The 17366-nt window shown below is 35.4% G+C and overlaps 2 protein-coding genes across 3 annotated transcripts; both read left to right on the top strand.

Annotated features, from left to right (window-relative positions):
• The first annotated feature begins 1616 nt into the window (after positions 1-1616).
• LOC125205318 lies at positions 1617-4052 on the top strand. 2 transcript variants are annotated; one of them, XM_048104179.1, is made up of 2 exons: positions 1617-1663; positions 2432-4052. In XM_048104179.1, exon 2 carries the CDS (start codon positions 2444-2446, stop codon positions 3833-3835), a length of 1392 nt encoding a protein of 463 aa, XP_047960136.1. In that variant the 5' UTR covers positions 1617-1663; positions 2432-2443; the 3' UTR covers positions 3836-4052. The 2 variants fall into 2 exon arrangements, with proteins under 2 accessions (XP_047960136.1, XP_047960137.1); XM_048104180.1 differs by lacking the exon at positions 1617-1663 and adding an exon at positions 1697-2238.
• Positions 4053-7071: 3019 nt separating this feature from the next.
• On the top strand, positions 7072-7671 carry LOC125206518 (natterin-1-like). The gene has a single exon (XM_048105768.1). It carries the CDS (start codon positions 7072-7074, stop codon positions 7669-7671), a length of 600 nt encoding a protein of 199 aa, XP_047961725.1.
• The last annotated feature ends 9695 nt before the right edge of the window (positions 7672-17366 follow it).

Here is a 17366-nt window from a genome sequence, read left to right as displayed (position 1 = left end):
TAAATCGGATAAACCTCAGCATCTATACAAGAAGCAAATAAATAAATAACGATTGTTGCTCTAGTTTCTTTCTATTGTATGAACTACCGCCGTAAGATGACAAAACAACTTTTTGTTTTTTTAATCCAAAGGAATGCGATGTAAACAGGTAATCATTTGTTTTTAAGCCCTAAAGAGGATAAATTATGATTATCAATTTTTCAGGCCGATAGACATTATAGAAGAATAAACCAAAATCAATTAAAAAACTCAACAAAGTTAAGAGAGATGCGTTTTCACTAACGACTACGATAAGGTGGAGATGAAAAGCCACATCACATTTTAATTGATTAATTACGATAAATACAATTATTAGCTTCCATTCTCAATTAAGACAAGTTATCTAGGTTTGTCGTATGTAATGATAGATACCATTACCACGTGAAAGAGCATGTTTACGAGATCCATCATGTAATTGTAATTATGAAATAATTAGTACAATGTAATATGGTTGCTAGTGCGTTCAAAATAAAATATGGAGTACATCCATATGTAGTGAATGAATTTTAGTAAATTAATGCATGTTTTATATAATGAAAAACCTCTTTTCCTTTTTATATTATTGAAAACTTGCACATATTTATGTTGATTTTATATTGTTGTTGAGCTAGTATTTCATGTATGGTATCCCAGATTAAAGCTCCGATATGAATCAAATTTCAAGTTCTCAAATTTAAAGAATTACAAAACTTATGAAAATCAATACAAAAAAAATTAGATTATGACACTTTTAATGCTATTAATTAAGGATGCTAATTTGTGTCTAATTATACCACCAACGCTTCATAAAAGGTCCTTATTGTTAGTGTCCTAACTAAAATTAGGGGACATAATAGAAGTGTCCTAAGATAATTTGCCTTCAACTTAGAGACGCTTCCTTTTGTGTCCTAAATTATAGTTATTATTAAAATTTTCCAAACGCTAGTAATTTCGTCTCAATTTTTGTGTCTTTAAAAGAATTTTTTTTTTATAGTGAATGAATTACTCCATAGCTTTAGTAACTTTATATTACTAAAATACTCCTAGAAAATTTTAAAGTTTTTCTAGTACCCATGGCCCTCACCCCAACATTGAAAAATAATATTCCTCTGTCTAGCAGTAGAAATATCTTTTTACTTTCGGTCCGTCTGTCGATAGAGTTATCAATTAAATTTCACTATAAATAATATTAGGTCTCAGTTTATGCTAACTTAATATATTCAAAATTTCTTTAAAACTAATATCTTAACAGTTAGTATTTTATTTCATTTACATTTTTTTTTAAAATTTTCTTAACATTTCTTAAATCACGTGAGAGATTCAAATCAGATTCAATGAGAATGCTAATACTATACGGAGGTAGTATCATTGTATTTTGTCTTTTAAACAATCTCGTGTCAATACTTTATATTCTTAATCCATAAAACAATAGGTATTGATTATATCAACCCTAGAATTCAAATGGGTTTGCATAGAATTCACTCTTAAATAAATGTATGGTCCCACGCCCACAAATTATTGAACAAAGAGCAAGAAATACCACAATGTTAACTCCTTAAACTGGATCTATAAATAGACATCTTCCTTACTTAGAAAATCACAACAACTTCGAGCAAGAAACACATTCCCTCATTTATAAATTTCTGTAATATATCCTGCAGCCTCTGATTCATCCTCCTTTAATTATATTTTAAGCTTTTATCCATTTAGTTATAACCTTTTTTACATCCCTTCTTGCATTATGGAGTTTTCACTATCTGTCTCATAATATTGCATATTTCTTCTTTCCATTTGTATTTATGCTTGTTATGTACTGTATGTCTGTGAATCATGTTAAAAACATATTTTTGACTCACTATCTGATTTTATTTAGTATATCCCTCCGTCAAAGCATAAGTGAGACGTATTCCTTTTTTGTACGTCTCAACCTAAGTGAGACGTTTCCTTTTTTGGCAACAATCAACTCACTCCTCTCACCTACTTTATCCTCTCATCTCTCCTACTTTATCTTCTCTCTTACTTTATTCTCTCTTCCTCTGTGGAATTACCGATGGCTGACCATCTGTCGGTAACTACTGACGGATATCGGTGTTACCAACGGATTTTCTGTTGGCCATAACTAATAACAAATTACCGACGTGCGCATTACCGACGGACAAATATGTCGATAAAGCAGTTTACCAACCGGAAATTTTGAATTACCCGCGGAATTTTCCGTCGGTAAATTTGTTATTTTTGGTAGTGCAATTTTGGTAACCCTGCCTCATAAAATCGTTAATTAAAATCATGTTCATTTTAGATTATTGATTGTTAACAATATAATGGCTGCAGGCTTGAGCATGTCTCTCATCAAAAACTGGTGTTACTAGTTTTTATCACAACAAATTTATACAGTTTCTCATTTAATTTTCAGGGTGGAAGAAACATGGCAACAATCTCTCTTCCAAGGGTGATCGTGATCAAATCGAAAGCGTACGGAAGTAAAGGCCATGCTTACTTCAAGGCTGATGGCGCATCAGTAGTTTTGGGAGAAGAGGACATATTCAGCACGCTCGTCAAGATTGATGTGGAGCGTTCTATCACCAACGCCAAATATGTCAACCTCAAATTCGGCTATTTCAACAGATACTGGCGCCGCAAAGAAAATGACAAATTCATCATTGCTGAATCCAACCAGGCGGAAGAGGACGTCTCAAAGCCCTCCTGCACCTTGTTTGAGCCCGTCAAGGTTGATGATGCCGGGGTGTTTTACTTCAGGCACGTCCAGAGTGGAGGTCGCGTGTTAGTGGATGCATCGAGCATGAGGTTTTACGTGGATGAGAAAGCCGGCAATGATGACAAAAGTTACCTAACTTTTGTGGACTGGAATACATTACTTAAATTGCCGAGCAAGGTGGCATTTAAGGGGAATAATGGCAAGTACCTCTTCAGTACAGATACAGCAACGGCACCTTTATTTAAGGCCGAAGATCCTAATGACGAAAGAGCTATCTTCATAGTGGAGATGAAGCCAGACGGACATGTCCGAATAATAGCCCCTGCTTGGTTTGGAGGACTTTATGGATTTTCCTTGTCGGGATTGACCGGTGGACCTGAATATGTGGTAATGTACGCACAAGGCGAGACGAATAAATTACTGGCTTCCAAAATCGATGAAAATTCAATTGCGCTCCGCAGTACAACCAACAATAACTTCTGCCGCATGCAATATATTGCGAAGTTGAATGACTATTTTCTCTGCGCAGACACTCCGACTATAACCGATGCCGCCAAACTTAAAGTGGAAGAGCGGGTGCTGGAACGAAAAATCTACAACGTGGTGTATCAGATGGAGTATGCTCGGATTTTCAACGAGGCGCCTTATGTGGCAGGCTCATCCACGCTTATCAACGACCAGCCTCAGGCGGCTTCCATGAAGGCCGAAGTTGAATATACAGACGAGAGATCTTATAGTTTCAGCCGAAGTCAATCACTGACTGCAGGCTTCAGCACCACCATCGAAGCTGGTGTGCCCTTCATTACAAGTATATCGATTACAATGGGTTTTGACATAAGTGAGGAATTGCAGTGGGATGAAACCACAAAAACTTCAACCACCATTAAAGGCTCTGCGATGGTTCCTGTGCCTGCCATGTCTACCGTTACAGTTGATTTTGTGGGAACAAGAGGCACCTGCAACATTCCTTTTTCTTACACTCAGGAAGACAAGAGCTCCTCCGATGCCCAAATTTCTTACACCGATCACGTTGATGGTACTTACACCGGCGTCAGCTATTACAGCTTCAGCTTCCATGTCAGAGAAACCAAGTCACTCTGAACTACCACTTGTGTGCCAAACATCCATAGCATTTTACTATTTTATTTTATTTTTGTTCATTTGTGTGCTTTGTTTCATGAGCTTTCGTTTCCTTTTGTCGTCGTTATGCTAATAATTTCCAGATACACGTATGTATCTGATGATTCGATGTTGCTTCATATGTACAAAATGTGTGGTTGATTTGAATCATATATGGATGTCTAGTTTGTGTAGTAAAGTAGTTAATTTGTGTCATATTCAATTGGCTAATAATAGGGCAGCTGTTAGAGCCATGAATTCAGCCTCTGTAGTTGACAATGCAACCACGCTTTGGGATTTGACTTCCAACTAATGGTTTCTCCAAACATTATGAAAATGTATCTAGATTGGGATCTTCTGTTATCAATATTTCCTACAAAATCAGAGTCACAATATCCAATTATCACATCACATTTATACTCATCAAAATCATCCCAACAATATTCCAAAATCACTATATCAGTGTTCTCTTCCATGGTTGGCCATAAACTTGCTAGTCACACTTATCGACCCTGGTCTCGTAGAAATCATGGCATGCATTATGCTTCCAATTATATTAGCATTAGGGATTCTTTTGGGCCTCTGCTGACAACTTGAAGTGTAGGGCCATTGGAGTTGTTGTCTCCTTTGCAATTCTCAATCTTGAACCTCTTCAATAATCTTGAAACATATAGTCATGTTGACTGAGCCAAATCAACTTTCTTTCTGTCCATTGCCCATTATCAATGTACATTTTTCAGCCCAAAATAAAATCAAGTTGGTGGCCCATTTCTTTTATGCTTTTCGTTGAATCGTGGGCAGTCATTAACCTAGAACGATAGGTTCAACAATTTGTTCGAAAACGACGACAAATCACATATACTCTCTCTGTCCCATTAAAAATGAAACATTTTCCTTTTTGGGTCGCTTATTCAAAATGAAACATTTCTTAAAATGTAAATACCATCATCTCCACTTTTTCCGTATCTCTTCCTATCTCTTCCTTTATTCTCTCATTATTAACTCAAAAAACAACACTACATAAAATCCTTACCCAAAAAGCAAACGTTTTATATTTAATGGGACGGATGGAGTATATATGAATCAACCAAACCGAATATCATGTAGGCACTTTAAATATTAACTAGCGTTGTATTCTCCGTCAACCATTTTATATAACTATGTATATTTGAATTTAGCATTTTGTACGAATGAGCTGTTTGTTAAGTTTTATTGAAATACTAAAATAGTTTAACATTATGAATTGTGTACATTGAAAATGAATTGAAGTTCATTAAAGCTCGTACATACTGCGGTATTGTTGCATACAAGGCATTATCGTTTCAAACTTTCAACTTTGGAGCCGATGCTCTCAAATAGAGAGCACCATCGGGTTGTATCTCGTCTTGGTGAAGAAGTTGTCCTCAACTCGACCATTTACGATTTAATTTTATTATGTAATTTTCAATTTTTTTCATGTAACTCGACAAGCAATATTTCTGTACACATTTTCATTTGTGTATTCCGAAATATTTCAAATAATTAAGATATTATTTTACAAGTGTATGACACGTTGATGAATCATTTCAAATAAATAACTTAATGGTGGTCCAAACTTTGTCTTGCACTTGTGGTCCAGTTGCTAATATAATTAAATTAACATATATTAAACCTTTTTAAATTTTAAATCGTATAAACCTCCGTAAGATGACAAAACAACTTTTAGTTTTTTAATCCAAAGAAATGCGATGCAAACCGGTAATTATTTGTTTTTAAGCCGTAAGAGCATCCACAATAGATGCCATAGTGAAAGCCCTAGTGAGAGTCCTAGTGATTGACACATCAGCATGCTATTTTTCTGCAATGGTGAAGTCCCAGTGGATGCCCTATCTCTTATCCACTTTTTATAATCATTGTTTTTTAATTAAACTAAAATACCAAAATATATTATCTTAAACACCACAATTGCAAAAAAAATAAAACTACATTGCTTAATTTATAAGTGAAACTACATCATACTTTGCTAAAAAAAAAACTACATTAAAACTAAAATACTAAATAAAAATAAACCAAACTAGTCATCTAAATTTGGTGTGTGAAAAGTGAAGAAAAATGGAGTATTTATAGTGTTTTTAATTAGGGTTATAAATAATTTAAAATTAAAAATAAAAAAAATGGAAAATGATCAGGCTCGGGCTCGGGCATCGGCCTGCAATGGGCGCCCGATGGATCGGGCGAGAGATGGGGCGCGACCAAACTCTCTATCGTCCTCGGGCATGCCCGAGACTTGCAATGGATGCCCGATCATGCCCGAGCCTGATCTCGGCCGATCGGGCGTGAGATCGGACATCCATTGTGGATGCTCTAAAGAGTATCAATTATAATTATCATTTTTTCAGGCCGATAGACATTATAGAAGAATAAACCAAAATCAATTAAAAAACTCAACAAAGTTAAGAGAGATGCGTTTTCACTAATAACTACGATAAGTGGAGATGAAAAGCCACATCACATTTTAATTGATTAATTACGATAATTACAATATTAGCTTCTATTCTCAATTATGACAAGTTAACTAGGTTTGTCGTACTCGTATGTAATGATAGATACCATTACCACGTGAAAGAGCATGTTTTCGAGATACATCATGTAATTGTAATTATGAAATAATTAGTACAATGTAATATGGTTGCTAGTGCGTTTAAAATAAAATATGGACTACATCTATATGTAGTGAATGAATTTTAGTAAATTAATATATGCTGTATATAATGAAAAACCTCTTTTCCTTGTTATATTAATGAAAACTTGCACATATTTAAGTTGATTTTATATTGTGGTTGAGCTGACATTTCATGTATGGGATCCCATTAAAGCTCCGATATGAAACAAATTTCAAGTTCTCAAATTTAAATAATTACAAAACTTATGAAAATCAATACAAAGTAAAAGAAATCGGATAACGACCCTTTTAATGCTATTAAGAACGCTAATTTGTATCTAATTATACCACCAACGCTTCATAAAAGGTCATTTATTGTTAGTGTCCCAACTAAAATTATGGAACATAAATAGAAGTTTCCTAAGATAATTTTCCTTAAACTTAAAGACGTTTCCTTTTGCGTCCTAAATTATGGTTATTTTTAAAATTTTCCAAACGCTAATAATTGCGTCTCAATTTTTGTCTATCCGTTTGCACTAACGAACGGATAGATCAAATCTTCTGCCGTAGCAGTGGTATGGGTATTGAGAATTGTCTAGCTCCAGTAGCGACGACTATCACAAAAGAAACAATATTGCAAGTGCAGGAATTGGTGTTGTCGAGAAAGATCTACAATGTGAGGTACCAGATGGAGTATGCTCGGATATTCGACGAGGCGCCATGCGTGGCAGGCTCATCCACGCTTATTAACAACGAGGACGGGGAGTCCACTCTGCAGGCCTCTGTCACATACACAGATCAAAAATCGTACTCTTTTACCCGAAGCTTGTCATTGAGTGCAGGGATCAGCAGCACCATCGAAGCCGGTGTGCCCTTCATTACAAAGGCTTCAATTACAGTGGATTATCATATAAATGGGGCGTTTGAGTGGGGTGAAACCACAACAACTTCAACGTCGGTTACAGGCACCGCGATGGTTCCTGTGCCTGCCAAGAGTTCGGTCACGGTTGATTTTGTGGGAACAAGAGGCACCTGCAATATTCCTTATTCTTACACTCAGGAAGACAAGAGGTCCAGCGATGGCAAAGTTGTTTATACTAATCTTTATGATGGTATTTACACCGGCGTCAGTTATTACAACTTCAGCTTTACTGTCAGAGAGACTAAGGCACTCTGAACATCCATAACCTTTACATTTCTTTCTCTTCTTCTTGTTTCTGTTTGTGTGCTTTGTTTCGGCTTTGGCTTGCCTTGTGTTGTCGGTGTGCTAATAATTTCAAGATACATTTATGTAAATGTATCTGATGATGCTCACAATAAACTGTTGGATATTGAATACCAAAGCTTTTGACAATTACAAAAACAGTTGCCTCAAATTTTCGAATTGAAACGCAATAACTGGTGAATGATGAACGAAAATGTTCAGCAGCAATAACTAAGCTTAAAATTGAAAAGATTTGTGGCAAAAAAAATGGGGTGTTTCTTCGAAGCTTTTCGTCGGACAGTTGGTGGGCATTAACCCAGAACCAAGAACAAACAAAAACTAAACTGCCGATATTTCGAAATTTTGCTCCGAAGATTTAACCTTTTGATTCGAAAGCATTGACTGAAACATAAGGAATCCAAAAAAAATACATGAAATTAATTGGATTAACTAGAATCCAGCCGAAATTCGAAGCGATTTTTGTTTCGAACATTATTTAGAAAATTTTACCGAATTCCTTGAATAATCCAAATGGTACATGCTTACAATTTTTTTATGTCGTCAAATTAGCTATGACTTTAAGGCGTCAACTGAATTAAGGTATGATTATGTCGCCTCTGGACAGACTTGACGGGAAACCAAAGAAATCCGGCGAAAATTGTTGGAAATTGAATCCCAAAGCTTTTGAAAATTTCTAAAACAATTGTCTCAAACTTTCACAAATTAAATCGCAATAACTGATCAAGGATGAAGGAAAATGTTCATCACAATAACTTAGCTCAAAATCCAACAATTTTTAGCGAAAATTTGGGTGTTTAAATGAAACTTTTCGTCGAACAGTAAGTGGGCTTTAACCTATAAAAAATAGCAGGAAAAAAAAAAAAAAACTGTGAATTTAACGAGAATTAGATCACTCGTTAATTTTATCTAAATTTCTCAAATTACTTAACAAACAACTCAAACACGTCATAAAGGTGAAACATATGTGAGCAATCATATTACAATTAGGAAACTGGAATAGAGTAAAATATTAATATTCACAAATTTTACAGTTGGTTTTCAAATTTACAAGGCAACCTCTAATTTGAACAAAATTTATTAATTATCCCACAATTAGTGGAATAGTACATGAGAAGGTCTTTAATTTGTTTTATGTAACTGGTATGTAGATGTTTAGTGGGGTAGTAGAGCACATGAAATCTTCCTATAAGTATTTCCTTTTATGTAACGTTGAGACACGAAAAAAAAGAAACTATATTGAATAAACTTTCATCCTTCTCCTATGGATATCTGTCTCATCTACTGTAATTTTCTCATTTTCCTTTAGCATGCTCTTTTTGCTTTTCGGCAACTATGAAAACACGAGCACCCAAAAATATATCAATGACAATGTCAATATTTTTGTTCCCTCATGAAACCTATAGAAGAAGAGGAAAGCGGTTGGGTTTTTCAAATTTACAAGGCAACCTCTAATTCGAACAAAATTTATCTAATATCATGAAACTTTAAAAAAGTTGGTTTTTTCCACGAACTTTAAAATTGACAAATAATATCATGAACTTTAGCCCAAGTTTGTTTTTTTTCCACGAATGAAAAATTTCCCACAAATAATACTATGGTACGGATTTTTTTTCGTAATTTCTTGACAACAATTTTGAGAGCTTCAAGTTTTTCAATCTTTGAAGATAGTTTTTCTTGATCACACCCTCCAAAATTGTTCTTCAATCTATTAAAATAACATGAATGTTTTCATTTGTTGGGAAAAACAAACCCGAGCTAAAGTTCGTGATATTATTTGTCAATTTTAAAGTTTGTGGAAAAAAATCAACTTTTTAAAATTTCGTGGTATTAGATATCAATATCCTTTTTAAAATTGGATTGAGTGGGCTTTGAACGGATCATCTATTCGAATAATTTAGCTTATGCGTTTAAATGAATTAATTCTAATTCATAATGACTTATAATTAGTTGATACATTAGATTTATTTATCATGTACTACATTTTAGTAAAATTATTTTTTTAATAAGTGCAAGAAAATAAAATAGACCGTGCATAGCACGGGTGTGATACTAGTTCAATTAAATTTGGACTAATAAAGGTGGGCCATTAACTAAAGTACTGAATATTTTCTAAAGAGTTAAAAGGTGGCCCAATAAATAATTATCCTCAATTCATTATTACTGGGCCCCATACCAATGCTCAATATATATTTTTTGGCCCAAAATAGAATCAAGTGGTGGCCCATTCCCCTTTCTTTTACGCTTTTCATCGAGGAGTTGGGGGTAACCTCGAACGGAAAGCAAACAAAAAAAGTGCAGTTTTTTCAAATTTTTAAAATTTAATAAATACGAATAGCATCGTATCAGTTGATGAGGCGAGGGATTCGCCGAGTTCGGGAACTTCCTATTATGTTTTCAAGTTGTATTACGATCTGACAAGTTCATTTATGTACCTTATTATATTTTGAGTTGCATACTACAAAACATTTCAAATTATTAAGAATTACTACCTCGTACCTGAAAGTTTGACACAGTTTACCATTTCGGTCCATCCCTGAAAGTTTGACACACTTCACTTATACCATTTTTGATAGTGAACCCCATATTCCACTAACTCATTCCTACTCACATTTTATTATAAAATTAATCATTTAAAAGTAGGACCCACGTCCCACCAACTTTTTCAAGTCACTTTCCATTACATTTCTTAAAACCCGTGTCGGGTTAAAGTGTGCTAATATTTGAATTTTACAAGTGCATGACACGTTGATGAATCATTTCAAATCAATAACTTTCATGGTGGTCCTAACTTTGGTTTTACAGTTGTGATCTAGTTTGTAATATAAATAATTTTAACAAATATTTTATCTTTTAAATTTTACAATTGGAATAAATTGGTGGATCCAATTAATAACAAGGGTATTGTACCCCAAAATATGGAAGTAGCTTAGTGGTAAAACCATCATTTCTTCACAACAACAACTTGGGTTCGATCCCTATATTTTTATAAAATATTTTTAAGTCAATATAATTATTTATCTACTTTCGATATGAAATTTCTGAATCCGCGATTGTAACCAAATAAAAGAATAACATAAGGATGACGGCTTCAATCTATTATCAAAGAGAAAATAAATAGTAGGTTTTTTTCTATTATATGAACTACCGCCGTACGAAGACAAACAACTTTTTGTTTTTTAATCCAAAGGATTAAAAACGGTAAGTATTTGTTTTTAATCCCAAAAGAGAATGAATATTTATTATATTTTCAGGCCGGCAGTACATTCTGTATAGAAGAATAAACCAATTTAAAATTCAACAAAGCTATGAGAGAAAGATACGTTTTCATTATTTTAGAATTACGATAAGGTGGAGAGGAAAAGCCACGTCACATTTGTGATTGATTACATTAAATAAAACATTAGCTTCCATTCTTGGATTTTGACGAGTTGTATAAATTACCACGTGAAAAGGCATGTTTATGAGATCAGGTAATTGTAATTAAGAAAATAATTAGTGAAATGTACTCTATCTATGGTAGCTAGTGCGCATTCAATACTACACCTACATGGAGTTACTAGTGCATGAGTTATAGTGAATACTATGTTATATATAATGAAAATCTACCAAATCTCCAAAATTCTATTTATATAATTTCTTATAGGAAAATGTTTTAGAGACGTAATGTCTCCAAGCCATAATGCTATAATGAGGTTAAAATAGTCATTTTAGATTATTTTAAATTTTTATTTAAATTTATGTTTTGTATATTTACCATACTACCCTCATGCATATGAAACATTTATTTGTATTTAAAAATTACTTGCTTAGGAAAGTTATGTGTATATTTATGGATGGCTTAATTTAAACAAATATATATTCAAATCTTCTTATCAATCTCTCATAAATTTCCAAACAACTTATTAGGTAATATTAGTTTATTTAAATTCATTACATAAATATGCTTTTGAAGTATTCTTTCTAACTTCACGTAATACGTATTAGTTTATTTAAAATTTAATTTAATATAATGAATTAACCTGTATTTAAATAATACTTTATATAATATTTTTTAAATTCTAAACTTATAGGTATTTAATAGATTTAATAAAATAATTATTTAATATTATTAAAATACTTTATACAAGAATGACTATTACTATTTTAATAATTATTTAGTACTAATAAAATAATTAGACGTGAATGACTATTACTATTTCGTTGGACAATAACACTAAGAAATTAAGTATGTATATGCATGTAGTCATTTTTATGACTAAGAATTTTAATAGTTATTTTATAGTACAACTAATAAAATAATTTGATGTGAATGACTATTATTATTTCGTTAGATAATAACAATTAAAAATGAAGTGTATGCACATAGTAGTCGTTTTTATAACTTAGAATTTTAATAATTATTTAATACTCTCTTTAAAAAATAATTATTTAATAGAGTACTAATAAAATAATTTGATGCGATGACTATAACTATTCCGTTGGACGATAACACGGAGAAATTATGTATGTGCATGTCGTCATTTTCAAGACATAGAATATTAATAATTATTTAATACTAATAATATAATTTGATGCGGATGACTATTACCATATAAGTTGGATAACAAGACTAAGAAATTAAGTATGTGTGTTTATGTAGTCATTTTTACGACTTAGAATTTTAATAATTATTTAATACCACTAAGAAAATAATTTGATGCGAATAATTATTACTATTTCGTTGGATGATAACAATTAAAAATTAAGTGTATATACATGTAGTCATTTTTATGATTTAGAATTTTAGTAATCATTTAATACTAATAAAATAATTTAATTCGAGTGAGTATAACTATTTTGTTGGATGATAATACTAAGAAATTAAGTATGTATATGCATGTAGTCATTTTTATGATTTATGGAGTGAGAAATTAATATATTTGAGATTTCGTTAGTTTTGATTGAGTATATTTAGATGATTGAGTATATTTTGATAAAAGAGTGTAATTTGATGAGTTGACTTTTGATATGAATTTGATTAATTACTTAGATAAATGATATAATAAATGAATTGTCTTTCCTTTTATAATTTAAAATAAGGGTATATTAGTCCATATAATAATTTAATTTATGGCAAAGTGACATAGGGGTATTATGGCTTGGAGACATTATGCCTCTAAATCATCACTCTTTTTTATATTAAAACAAAAATAAATAACATGGATATAAAAATGAATTAAACATTCCATGTTATAATATTCAAACTCTCAAATCTAGCCAAAAATATAATTTTATAGTACTAGTACAAAATTACTAAAATACTAGTAGTACTAGAAAAAAAAATTCAATTGTTGAGGCGCCAGCTGTCCATAGGCTAGTAGTAAAAAAAAAGATTCTAAAAATAGAAGTGGGCTAATTTTAATTGATGAACCAAAATATCAAAAATTCTCTCTAGGAACATGTATAGGAATTAGTACATAATTTTCTCAACATCTAACAACAATTATTCCCAATATTTTACGTGCATAGTTGAAGAGCTTTATTTTTGTGATATGGTCTAGAAGCTAATGATGGTTAGTGAAAGCGTGTTCTTAAAAATACTGAAGAAAACCCTCGGTCCAAGAAATCCGCTAGACACTGGGTCTAGGAACGAAATCAAAGATCCATGCACAACTCAGTTCCCCTGTTCAGATCCACACTTCGGGTGCTAAATCCACTCTGGATCCAAGCATCCGAGACAAACTCCGATCAAAATCATCTCCATAACTGCAGATTCACCGATTTACCACAGATTAACAACAACAACCACAGATCAACTCAGATTTCCCAGAAAAAGTACACAAAACATCCAAAGCAGAGAATAACAATCAACCTCCGAAATAAAACCTCAAAACATAGAATCAACGTAAATCAACACCATCGTGATGTAAAATAAAATTCATAGATATACGATAAGTAGCAAACGACCAATCGACTTCGAAAACGGTGAAGTTCGACGGAAATTAAACGCAAAAGCTGAAAAGTAAACAATTGTATCTTCGCCCTCCTTGAGGACGGTGTTGCAACAGAATTTTCCCCAAGATGAACCTCTAAACTACCCCAAAATCCCCATTTTTCCCAAGTGTGTGAGTGTGTGCGTGAGCTGAGAGCTAAATCATCAATATCTTGTGTGTTGCATGCTCCTCTTTATATAGGCGTGGAAGTGGGTCCAGCAGGGGCTTTTTTGTGTGAATAGTCTTCTTTACCTTCAGCTTTGGACTCCCTTCGTCTAGCCATTTTCTTCCTTGATTATGCTCACTTTTTATCTCCTTCCTTCGCTGGTCCACTGCCTTCAGCTCTTCCTGGACCTAGCGAATTCCTTCACACAACTGGCTTAAAAATTGTGTTAGACCCAGTAATTGGTGATTTTTCATCACATAACCGATGCATGAAATTAGCCTTATCAAACTGCTCACACTTAAACCATAGTTGTGGGGCTTCACAACTAAGTCAGCTAAGGCATCTTCTATCGTTCTTACTTCATCCAGACTGACCTCGGCTTATTAAAGGAAAAGACTTCTAAGTTGAAATACATCCTGTCTTCAATTTCTCTCACTAAGGAGATCATGCCGTATTATATTTACCAGCTCATGCGACACAAACAAAACCTAGACTTAACGACTCTTAACATTTAAAACACATACAAGCCTTGACTCCCCTCTCCCTCCCACTTCACTCAAGCTTGTCCCCAAGCCATCGTCGTGAAGGGGGGAAACAGGGCAGGCAATCCAACATAAAACAAACAACATAACCAAATAAAACTTCTCACACTTAGACCGAGCATTGGGCTAAGTGGGAGAAGACACAATAAACAGAAAATATAAACTTCTCACACTTAGACCAAGCATTGGGCTAAGTGGGAGAAGGTAAACACATATAGTAGTTATCAACAGAGACACAGACAATAACACAGGCATAAAGAAACAAAAATTATGCTAATACAGAAAATAAAAGTTACTTGGTCATGGGGGGGCAATTCACTTCTGGGTCTGGCCCCCTCGAGAGCCAGACTGGGGTGGGATTCCGGGTCGGGTCATCTTCACCTTCTTCTTCGCCGGCAACTCCGGCTCTTCTTCCTCCTTCTCTTGCTGATCGGACACTGGTTTCTTTAACGTCAGTGACTTTGATTTGGATGGGATTAACACTGGCTTGGACGCGGATGGGGTGACCACTGGCTTGAGCGGGTGTGGGGGTAGCTGGATGGAGGAACTGCCCTGGCCGGGCTGCTTGACCTCACTGCTGGATCCAGGAAGCTCTTTCTGCTGGGTCAGGGAGAGTGTCTTCTCCACCCATTTTGACATTGTCATCATCAGCTCCACGGATTCTGCTATCCGCTCATTCTGTTTGGAGGACTTCATTGCCAGGTCTGTAATGTTCCCCCGCAGTGCCTTTATCTCCTCTCGGGCCACGCTCAATTCTTTCAGCATCCCACCGAGTTCCTTCATCATATCCTTCCTCATCACTTGCATCTCCTTCTTCAACTCCTCAACCTCCTCACTGGGCACAGCCTCCACAGCCTCCGACTCCGTCTTCACCTTATCTCCCACCTCGTAGAAGAAGGTTTCCTTGCCGTGTGCCTGGAGCAGCCCTTTGTTGAAGAAATATTCAACGCTAAATGTCTCTGGGGGCTCACACATCACGACTAGAGGAGCGGTCTTGGATATCTTCATGTTGATGTTCCGTTGGAGATAAGCGCCGAGGAGATGGCATGTGTACATATGTCGCGCGGGATTGCTTGTCATTTGATGGCATGCTTGGGCCAACCAGTAGCCAAGATGTACCTTCACACCTTTCGTCATACACCAGGTGAAGTAGAGGTCAGTGGTTGTCAGAGCTGAGTTCGCCGTTCCCATCAGATTATAGCTAATAAATGGGGCGAATCGGAGGATGCGGTCTTCAATGTGGGAGGCTTTGGAGTAGCTGGATTTGAACGCCCCCGCATTAGAGTGGGTGACCAGCTCCCATGTTGCCTGTACTTTAAACCCTGGTGTGTTCTTCGGTACGCCGACCATCCTCTCATTCCAGATGCCTTCGTCATCATCGGCCTTGGAGTATTCCCGAGATCCCCTGGTTCAGTGTATATATTAAAAGAATGTAACCCAATTTACCTGACCCAGGAATTCATCGAGAACACTTCCTTGTCCATCTAGGTGATAATAGGGAGTGCGCGTAGTGGTACTTCCTCCACTACACACAACTCAGAATTATCCCTATAGAGCTTTACTCTATGACCATTAACAAGGAAAGTGAAAGAGTTAGAGGCACTTCCCTGGATCTCTACAGCTCCATTCGCGCGGAGGCCGACAATGGTATATGGACCGATCCACTTAGACTTCAACTTTCCTGGCATAAGCTTGAGCCGGGATTGGAAAAGGAGCACCTTCTATCCCACATGGAGTTCCTTGACTCGGAGATTCTTGTCATGCCATAACTTTGTCCTTTCCCTATACCACATGGCAGACTCATAAGACTTCATCCTTAGTTCCTCCAGCTCTTGTAACTGTAATTTCCTTTCCTCTTCACAAGCTGAAGGCTTCATACTCATCTCCTTGACTGCCCAGTACGCCTTGTGCTCTATACCCACGGGCAGGTGGCACATTTTGCCAAACACCAGCCTATAATGCGACATTCCGATAGGAGTCTTGAAAGCAGTTCTGTGTAGGCCCATAATGCATCACCGAGCCTCTTACTCCAGTCTTCATCTTCCTCGGGGGTCTTAGGGATTTCTCTTATGAACTTGGCACCTCTCCCGTGACCAAGTAGCTCACAAATCAATAACCATGGTTCAAATAAGTAAAGGTTCGCTCCCCTCGTCGATTCTCCTAGAGCCGGTTAATGCTAAAAAAACTGCCTCCCCAACCGATCATTCATAATTTCATATAATACAAATGTTCTTCAGAAAAGCATCGGTATGGCCTCTTCCGCTTCCCCTTGAAAATTCTTCTCAAGTGATCGGCTACTCTATTTTCTGCTCCTTGTCTCTCACTTCCCAATCAAACTCTTGCAAAAGCAAATAACCAACGATTAACCTTGGCTTTGTATTCTTCTTTGCCAGTATAGTACTTTTATCGCTGCGTGATTTGTGAAAACACAATCTCGACCCACAAAATAGTTTTGAACTTCTAACGAGTACACGACAACCAACATTTCCTTTTCCGTGGGTATTATAGTTCTTCTCGAGTTTCGATTTGGGAGTCTCGATTTGATAAGATCACATAACATTTTCCATCTATCTTTTGACTCCAGATGCACTTCTACAAAGAAAGTCACTAGCGCGCATTATCTCAAAAGGGCAGATTCCACTCCGGGCGCCGATTATTGGTGCTGACAATGAGTTTGTCCTTGGAGCAAGCTTGAAAAGCTTGTCAGATCCTTCATCAAAGACGAAATCCACATCATTGTGCAACAACATGTGAAAGTGCTGCGCAATTTTTGCGAAATCCTGATAAACCTCCGTAAACCTGCGCACCTGCAGCTTCTAACTTCTTTTGCTCATGGGTAAGTAACTTCTGATATCACATCCACCTCGACTTGTCCACTCCGTATCCCTCTTTCGTAAACCACGCGACCTGTGACAATACTTTTTCAACACTCATGAAGTGGCATTTTTCGAAATTCAAAACTGTGCA

The sequence above is a fragment of the Salvia hispanica genome, chromosome 2 (genome assembly GCF_023119035.1).
Source record: "Salvia hispanica cultivar TCC Black 2014 chromosome 2, UniMelb_Shisp_WGS_1.0, whole genome shotgun sequence".
NCBI lineage: Eukaryota > Viridiplantae > Streptophyta > Magnoliopsida > Lamiales > Lamiaceae > Salvia > Salvia hispanica.
This window is presented reverse-complemented; position numbering and strand designations above follow the sequence as displayed.